The sequence below is a fragment of the Balaenoptera ricei genome, chromosome 8 (genome assembly GCF_028023285.1).
Source record: "Balaenoptera ricei isolate mBalRic1 chromosome 8, mBalRic1.hap2, whole genome shotgun sequence".
Lineage (NCBI taxonomy): Eukaryota > Metazoa > Chordata > Mammalia > Artiodactyla > Balaenopteridae > Balaenoptera > Balaenoptera ricei.
In genome coordinates this window covers 122,203-131,008 of record NC_082646.1, presented here as the reverse complement: position 1 = coordinate 131,008, position 8,806 = coordinate 122,203, and the positions used below count along the sequence as shown (strand labels likewise).

The 8,806-nt window shown below is 60.9% G+C and overlaps 1 protein-coding gene across 1 annotated transcript; it reads right to left on the bottom strand.

Moving 5' to 3' along the window:
• Positions 1-8,307, bottom strand: B3GAT1 (beta-1,3-glucuronyltransferase 1). The gene is made up of 5 exons (XM_059929213.1): positions 8,166-8,307; positions 4,151-4,659; positions 3,411-3,707; positions 2,517-2,617; positions 1-1,416 (listed from the first exon to the last, which is right to left on the bottom strand). Exons 1-4 carry the CDS (start codon positions 8,275-8,277, stop codon positions 2,531-2,533), a joined length of 1,005 nt encoding a protein of 334 aa, XP_059785196.1. The 5' UTR covers positions 8,278-8,307; the 3' UTR covers positions 1-1,416; positions 2,517-2,530.
• Positions 8,308-8,806: the final 499 nt, after the last annotated feature.

The following is an 8,806-nucleotide window of genomic DNA, read 5'->3' as shown; positions in this document are numbered from 1 at the left end:
ACCATGGGTGTGGGACGTCCTGCAGGTGGCTCAGGGCCCTCAGGGACGTGAGCCCTCCCTCGAAGCTTTCGTGACTATGGTGAGGAGTTAAATCCACTTCAAAACAGGCAGCCGATACTCCTCCGTGAATGTTAGGTCGCTGGGCTGCGGCCCACCGCCCACCCATCCACGCACCCAGGAGTGGGCTCTCCAAGGCCCGCAGGCCCATCCAGTGAGTCTAAGCGGAGTAGGGGCTATTAGCGGTTAAAAGTAAACACCTGTTCAGCGGGCTCGGGCCCTTCCTCTGCCTCCACGGGGGAGGAAAATTGTGCTTCCAACGCTCAGGAGTGTGAGTGGAGACTGGCAGAGGGCCGGCCCCGTCGGGAAGCCAGGGAGACGGGCACCTCTCCTCCTGGCTGAGGGCCGCGCACGGTTCCTTCTCTGGGGCGGAGGGGCGGCTGGACATGAGGCCGGCTTGCTCTTCGGGCCCCCAGTTTAGGGAGAAGGGAGGTTTTACTTCTCACTTGGTGTGTAAATCACATGATTTCCAAAGCAGTGTGTGCTCAGGTATCCTGCCCTCAGGGTCCAGATCATCTCTGCCCGCTTCTGTAAATCCCTCTGCTAATCCAGAGTCCCCCAGCCAGGGGCAGGGAGGAGCCCTGGGACCGCCCGGGCCCCTCCTCTCTCTTCCTGGCCCACCTGCTCCCTCGAGCCCCTGAGGCCTGTGGTTCTCACGGCTCTGGATTGGGGGCTCCTGCCTCCCCAGTCCCAGCCCAGGCGAGGGGCCCGGAGCCCAGTGGGCGTTGGGGAGGTGCCGTGTGGTCTACACCCTGTGCTGGGTCGAGGGCCCACCTCCTTCCTTGCGCTGGGACGAGAGCCGGGGAAGGCGCTCTGCTCCCTCCACGAGGTTGAGGTACGGGGAGGGCAGCCCGCTGGCAGCCTGACTCCCCGCACACAGGGCTGGCCACCTGCTGGGAGCACAGACAGCCTTCCGCTCCGGAGCAGAAGCCAGAGGAATGCCGGCCGGAGGGGCTGCGTCTCGGAGCAGCTCGTTCCTGATGCCGGGCGTGGGGGCTGCTTGCCGTCTTCCGCAGTCCCTGGCCAGGTGTCCTGTGCGGTCGTGGGGCCTCGAGGGGGAGCCGGGGAGCCCTCTGCTGGACTGCCGGGGTCTTTCGCCCCCTCCCAGCCTGGCATCACTCCCGGGCTGGGGCCCATGGTGTCTGCCCCGGCCGGCCCTGCCAGGGCAGACGGAACAGAACAACAGGTCTGGGGTTTCTGTGCTTTAGGGTCTCCGTCCTTTGTCCTGGCATCAGGCTGGTCTCTCTGAAGGCCCCAGAGTAGAAAGGAGGGTGACGGCGATTCCACAGGAGTCCGCCTTGGAGGGACCACCCGCGTGGGGAGCACAGGTGGCCAGGAGCAGGTCTGAGAAGGGGGCTCCTGTGAGGGGGAGAAGAATGGGGGAGGCGTGAGGAAGCCGCTGGATCCTGGGCCCCCGAAGCGTCACCCAGGGGCTCCGCAGAGCCCACCCCCAGGTCCCCACTGAGAGGCCGGGAGTGGGAGAGGCAGGGAGTGATGCTGTGTCCCGACACAGTCTCAGTGGCAGTGACCGAGGTGATTTTCTAAGTTCAGGGGACAAGATAAGCAGACCCCCTGTGGTCCCCTGTGGGCAGGACCATTGCCCAGGTGATACAGAAGCTGCAGCCTGACTCCAAGGCCAGAGGACAGAGGTGTGTCCCACCGTCTGAGTTCCCACCTCTGATGAGATCACAGAGAAGCTCATAGAAAATTCCTGGCTTTGCCAATCACCTGGCACAATTCACTTCAGCTTTACTCAACCTCATTCCTTTGCCTCTAAAACACAGATGGAGCCTGTGACCTACTGCAATACAGGGTTTTAACCAAATAAAGGGACTTCCCTGGCGGTCCAGTGGTTAGGACTCTGTGCTTCCACTGCAGGGGGCATAGGTTTGATCCCTGGTTGGGGAACTAAGATCTGCAAGCTGAGTGGCGTGGCCAAAAAAAAATCAAACAAATAAAAATAGCAACACTTAGGCAGGACTTATTATGTGCCAGACTGTTCCTGATGCCTCAACAACCCATTTTGCAGACAAAGAAACTGAGGTCTAGAGAAAGAAAGGTCAAACCGAGGAAAGTGGTAGCTTGGGAGTCAGGCCAGGCTCCTCGGTCCACGCTTTCACCAGGACGGAAGAGGAACCTGCAGGAGACAGAGCCTGGGCGGGTCCACACAGCAGCGCCTCATAAGGGGACCGGCTGGTGGCCAGGGTAACAGTGGTGATGACAGGGAGCTGTCACCAGGCGGTGCCTGGAAGGTGAGGCCTTCCAAGCAGCTGGTGGTAGAACCACCCAGCCACGGGGGGAGGCTGGCTCCTGTTGACTTCAGCTATGCCTCCTCCACTCTATGGGGCATTTGCTCTGACCTTCACGATTAAAGACTAAGAGGAAAAGCCTTGGCAGGTTTACTCTGCATCCAAGCTTGGGTGGCCCGCCCGGTGCGTCACCTGCCTGCATCCCCCTACCTGTGTCCTGGGGCTCAGATCTCCACCATGGGGTCAGTGAAGCCTTTTTTCCCCTCGTTCACCAGCACCGGCTTCTCAGTCCGTGTGTGCCAGACCAGGATCTGTGTGTTCAGAGACATGAGACCACATGGGGCGGGCCTCTGACCTCGCCCTCCCACCCCTGCCCCCTCCCCTTCTGCCCTTGTTCCAGCAAGATTTTCTCCATTGTTCTTTATTTCTACCTACCCCCTCATTCTTACTTTTTGTACATAGGCTGCATTCAAAATATCTGTTGGAAACAGAAAGTCTACAGCTACAGAAAAGAGACAAACAGGTCTCAAGATTTCCTCTTGCTTCTCATCCTCCCCTGCATTTCTTGATGGGTCCAGAGGGAGAGAGTTCTGGGACCTTCAGCTCAGCTAAGTGACAGCCCAGGCCCTGGCTGGAGAAGTCCAAACTAGAAGCAGCGTGTGTGTGTGTGTGTGTGTGTGTGTGTACATGTGCATGCATGTGCGTGCATGAACACATGTATATGTGTGCCTGTGTGTTGTGCATATGCACGCCCATGTACGTTCCAGCCATGCGTGCATGTGTGCACATGCATATGTATATGTGTGCCTGTCTGTGCATGTGTGTGCACACATGGAGGTGTGTCTGGCAGGAGTGTCGTGGAGCCCAGCTGCTTCGAGGTGAGGGAGGGATTCAGTCCTGGGCTCTGTCTCGCCGGTCGCCCCTCCCTGCTCCCCCACCTGCCGTCAGCGTGGCTCCTGAAGGGCGATAAACTGCCGTCTTGGGAGGCTGGTTCTCCTTCGCAGGCTGTTTGGGGCCCTATCTCCTTCTCCCTGATCTAGAGGGAGGGCTTTGTGGGCTGGAGAAAGCTTGCATCACAGCTGTCAGCTCTGCCGAGGGTCTTACCTTGGTGCAGTTGGCTGCCTTGGGCTCCAGGTCACTGAGGGTGACAAGTTCTCGCAGGAGGCTGCTTTCCTGGTAGCCCCCCTTCACGCCGCGAAGCTTGAAGTAGGCCTGGCTTCGCTGCAGAAGGAGCCGCAGGTTGACCGCGAAGCCCGCCATGTCTATGGCAAACGGCCGGTGGGGGTCGAACACCGTCTTCCAGCCGACCACCTTCCCGGCCCCATTGACCCTCGGGGCCTCGTACCGAAGGCCGCCGACGAAGGCTACGGGCCACACGGACACCCTCCTGGTGCTGCGCATCTACAGAGGGAGCAGAGTCAGGGCGCCTGGGCAGGGATGGGAGTCGGGGCACCTGGGCTGCTCGGGGCGGGCATCCGCAGAGGAGCATGCCTGGGCTGTGGGCAAGGCCACCCCTCCAACCAGCTGATACTCCCCTTGTCATGTGGCCTGCCCTCTTTGTCCTTTGCTGCAAAACTTCTGTCTCCCCAGTTTAGAGTCTGAAATGACTCCTTCCCTTCCCCCACTGTCCTGACTCCCGGACCCGGAGGACACTCAGAGAGTCGACAGGGAACCCCCTTTCCCTCTCCCCCCCGCTGGAAGCCCTTGTGCGGACGTGCCCGGAGGCCAGGGCTACGGTCAGTCTGGCAGCCCGACGCCGACCTCCTCCCCCTTCGCCAGTGGGGGCTGAAGGCCGCGCCACGTTCCCCACCCTCCCTGGGGCCCCATACTTCCACGGAGCGCACCTCCTCAAAGAGCTCCAGGCTGTAGGTGTTGTCGTCGTCCGCGAAGTACACGACGCCGGGCTGGCTGGAGTTGCGCGGGAAGGTCTCACGCAGCCAGCGCAGGGCCAGGTTGCGCTGCATGGTGCCCCGCGGGATGCGCGGGTCGCGCGCGTCCCCGCGCAGCTTGTAGTTGCGCGGCGTCTCCACGTGCAGGTGCGTGTAGTTGAGGCCGGTGTCGCGCAGGAGGCGCGCGGTCAGCGGCGTGCGGCGCGGCGCGTCCTCCACCACCAGCCAGTGCAGGTTGGGCACGTGCAGCAGTGTGTTGGCCAAGCGCGTCAGCTCAGCCTTCTGTACCGGGCGGCTGTAGGTGGGCGTCACCACGTGGATGGTGGGCAGCGTGTCGGACCAGGGCGGGGGCCGCGTGTACACGTACTCGGTGCGCACCACCTCCACGATGTCGCGGTCGGACATGCAGTACTCCCTGGGGTCCGCGCCGGGTGGTGCCTCACGCCGGGGGTCGCTGCCGTCATCTGCGGGTTGGAGGGGGGGGTGTGGGCAGCTCCGCTGCAGGGACCTCGTCCCCCCGCCCCGTGCGGCTCTCCTCTGCTCCACCCACGGGACCGGCAGCGCATCGCTGCCTGGGGCCCTGTGGGCTGAAGCTGGCGGTCAAGGCCACTTGCCTGACACCCTCCCCTGCGCTCTGCTAGTTCTGACTCCCGAGGTGACACAGAAATGACCTCTCCCTCCTTCTCGCATCTGACAGCTCTGTAGCTATTTGAGGGCAGCTGGCCAAATTCCAAGATTGCCTCCGCGGTTCCCAACTGTGTTGGGTTTTATATGGCAAAGTGTCCTGTCCTCACCACCCTATGCCCTTCCCATCTGGCCAGAGCTGACTGCACTGCCCCGCACAGGCTGGGGCTGCAGAGCCCCGGGCACTGCCTCCCATGCCCGAGGGCAGTGTTAGTGCTGTTGTGGCTACAGCGCACTGTGGACCCGGGAGTCTGCGGTTACCTCGCCCCGATTTTTCACAAACCGTGCAGTCAAGTGGGGCTTACGTAATCCAGCTTCTGAATCTTGGTGCAGTATTTGATACTTAACTACTGCATTTTGTTCTAGGGTGTTGCCCATAGCTGGCAAGATAATTTTGAATCCTGTGCCTGTCGTTTCTGACTTTATTCCCACATTTGGGCAAAGGGGCAGGGTGGAGACCCATCTCAGCTCTTCTGGGATTTGGTGTCTGTCTCCTAATCTGCACTTTCTGGTCATGCTCTTTCAGCCACCTGGAACCCTACCTATCCCCACACCCAGCAGCCGTGTGTGCCCACGTGTCCCCAAGTACCCCAGGGGAGGTGTGTGTGAAACCTGGCAGAGGCCTGGCCTCTGTGACACACTCACAGGGACAAGCGCCCCTCTCTCCGGAAGGCACCCTGTGCCCGCTGGGGCGGCTCTAATGACCAAGCTCTCTCTTGCATCCTGGACATTCTCCCCATGGGCAAAGCCAGCAGTCCTCTCATGAGGGGAAATCAGCCTATGGGTATTCTTTTTTTTCTTTTTAAATGGTGTTGATTCATGTCTTTTTAAAAAAATTTTTATTTATTTAGGCTACGTTGGGTCTTTGTTGCTGCGCGCGGGCTTTTTCTAATTGCGGCGAGTGGGGGCTACCCTTCATTGTGGTGCGCGGGCTTCTCATTGTGGTGGCTTCTCTTGTTGCAGAGTGTGGGCTCTAGCGTGCTCGGGCTTCACTAGTTGTGGCATGCGGGCTTCAGTAATTGTGGCATGCAGGCTCAGTAGTTGTAGTGCACGGGCTTAGTTGCTCCGCGGCATGTGGGATCTTCCCGGACCAGGGCTCGAACCCGTGTCCCCTGCATTGGCAGGCGGATTCGTAACCACTGCGCCACCAGGGAAGCCCCCACGGGTATGCTTGTTCTTAAAGAGTCCCTTCTCTCTGAGGTGTGTCTTCCTGTTTGAAGGACTGTGGGCCCCTCACTGCTCTCATACCATCTCAGCAGGAGGTGGCAAGCGTCAGAGGACAGACCTAGGGATCTGAGTGCCTGGGCTCAGACCCTGCGCCACTCTGTACTAACCATACGGCCATGAGCAGGGTGCTTGGCTCCTGGTGCCTCAGTTTTAGAAACTGCAAAATGGAGCCAATACCTGCATCTCCTTTAACGAGTTACACGTGGGTTAAAGGGCTCGGAACTCTGCCCCGAGGCTCACCATCTCTGGTAAGCGGCCCTGTTCCTCATGGCTTCTTGCAACTATGGAGAGGATGGCGTGAGTGGTTACCTGCAGGGGGCAAAGTGGGGTCCAGCCAGCTGCCGCCCCCTCCCTCCTTCCCACGTTTCTTGTTAGCCCGTGGTGTGGGTGCTGGCATGGGGTCGGACGCTGGGTGCTGAGGTGGGGACACGTGTGCTCCCGGCTCCCAGGGAGCTCCCAAAGGCCAACAAGACACCCACGACGAGACACACAGTGGTAGTGGGAGCCTGTGCCCGGGCCGTGGGTGCGGGGTGGGGAGACTAGCGCAGATGCAGGCAGCCAAGGGGACTTTCAGGAGGAGTTTTGGGTCAGACGGTGAAAGACAACAAACTTGAGGAGAGCAGCTTCTGACCAGGGTATAAGTAAAGATGAGTTTATCCTGCTGTGAGTAAAGTTTTGGAAACCAAGGCCCGGGAAGGACACTGAGAGTCACTCCCCCTCCCTATCCCTTTCTGCCGCTCAAATCACCGGCCCCCCCCCCCCCCCCGCCGGCAGGTCTGTGCCCTGGTAGTTCTCCGTGCCTACGGCAGGGCTGGGTCAGTGCTTCTGCTGCCTTTGGGTCCTAAGGCCTCCCTAACTTCCTTTGCTGCTGCCTTCGTTCTGTCTGTCGTGGCTGCTCTGGGGAGAGCGGATGCCAGTTCCCGTCCTCAGGCAGGAAGGGCAGTGCTGAGCGAAGCAGCCTGGCGTCTCTGACCCCAGAGCCCTGCCAAGAATGGAAGCCACGTGGTATTATGTCCCTTTACATGTGGTAAATGTAGTGATGTGTTGTTGGGTGACAACTCTAAAATGATAAGCGCCAGGGACTTCGCTGGCGGTACAGGGGTTAGGACTCGGCACTTTCACCGCCAGGCCCCGGGTTCAATCCCTGGTAGGGGAACTAAGATCCCACAGGCCCAGCAGCATGGCCAAAAAAAAAAGTAAGCACCAAGGAGAGGCACTGGATTGGGAGGAAAGGATACACGTCAGGAGGCCAGCTCCAGGTGCCCCAACAGGCAGTGGGCATTTAGCCATCTTCAGCCTGGCCCTTCCTCACAGAAGCCTCAGGACCCACCGGGGCTGAGCAGGCCCCGACGTGTAATTGTGGAGCAGCCCAGCTTCAGACTGTGGCTCTTGGCCCTGCCTGCACCCAAATCACCGATTCCCAGCATCCCCCCACCCACCCCAGCCCTGTCAGCTTTCTCCCTGGGACGGGCCTGGGCACCTCTGTGTTTCATCAGGCTCCCCGGGCTCTCATGGGAGAAGGGCTCGAACAGAGAGGGGAGTGTGGGACTAGACTGGCAGTGAGGGGCAGGCCCGGGGGGAGGGGCACGTGGACGGGTTTGGGGCACAGGGGGCCCTGGTGTGAGAGGGAAAAGCTCTGGGCTGGGAGCCAGGAGAAGCCAGTTCTAACCTGGCTTCGGGGGACTTGCCTCTGTCCAGCCTATTTTCAGCAGGTGGCACTGGATCAGGGCTTCCTGACCAGGAACAGAGGAGCGAACACCACACTCGCCCTGAAAGGTTTTAAACAACGCAGGCCGGGAATCCTGGCCACCCACCCGAGCCCTCCCAGGGTGCACGTCCTGGGAGCAGGTGCAGAGTTGGCCCGTGAGTCTGTGCCTGTGTGTGTGGCGTCATCAGAGCCCCAAACGGGCCGAGACCCCCCCCCCCGAGGGTACGGTCATCAGCCTGGCTCGGCCTCGGTTCCCCAGCTACCGAGCGGGTGAGAGTCAGGACTCTAGAAGCCCTGGCTGTGGTCACCCCATTGGCAAAGCCCGGCAGGTGGGGCCGGGCGGGGGCTCACCCTTGTGTGCGGCGAGCAGGGGCGCGATGGTGCTCTGGTGCCACACGGTGACCAGCAGCGTCCAAGGCAGCACGATGAGGACAATCGCGAGGATGTCCCGTCTCTTCGGCATCTCCAAGGCTGGCTGGGCCCACAGCTCCTCGTTACCTGCGCGGCGGCAGCGGACGGCGGCGAGCACAGGGGAGAAAAGAACAGGAATGGGCCGGGTGGGCCGGGCACGGGGCAGCAGGAAGCTGAATGCTGGCCGGCAGGCCTGACCACGCTCACAACCCACCCATTGCCGAAGCAGGTCTGCGGAGTCCGGCCCTACCGGAGTCTGGTGGGGGTTGCCTTCTGGGGTGGGTCAGGAACCCTGCGGGGTGGACACCTGCAAGAGAGAGCAGAGGTGGCGGCCAGAGACCTGGGCAGAACGGGCCCCCGCAGGGCCGGCTGGCACAGCATCGTGTTTTCAGGGTGGAGCCTGGCTTCTGCCAGCCCGTGGGGTGCGGCCAGCCTCTGTCTTCACAGGTGGCGGTGGGTGCTGCCCACTCAGGGTTCAGACACACCTGCCTGGGTTTAACCCCAACTCACTTCTGTGCCTCAGTTTTCTCATCTATGAAATGGGTGCCATCAGCACCTACTTCCCAAGGCTTCTGGGAATT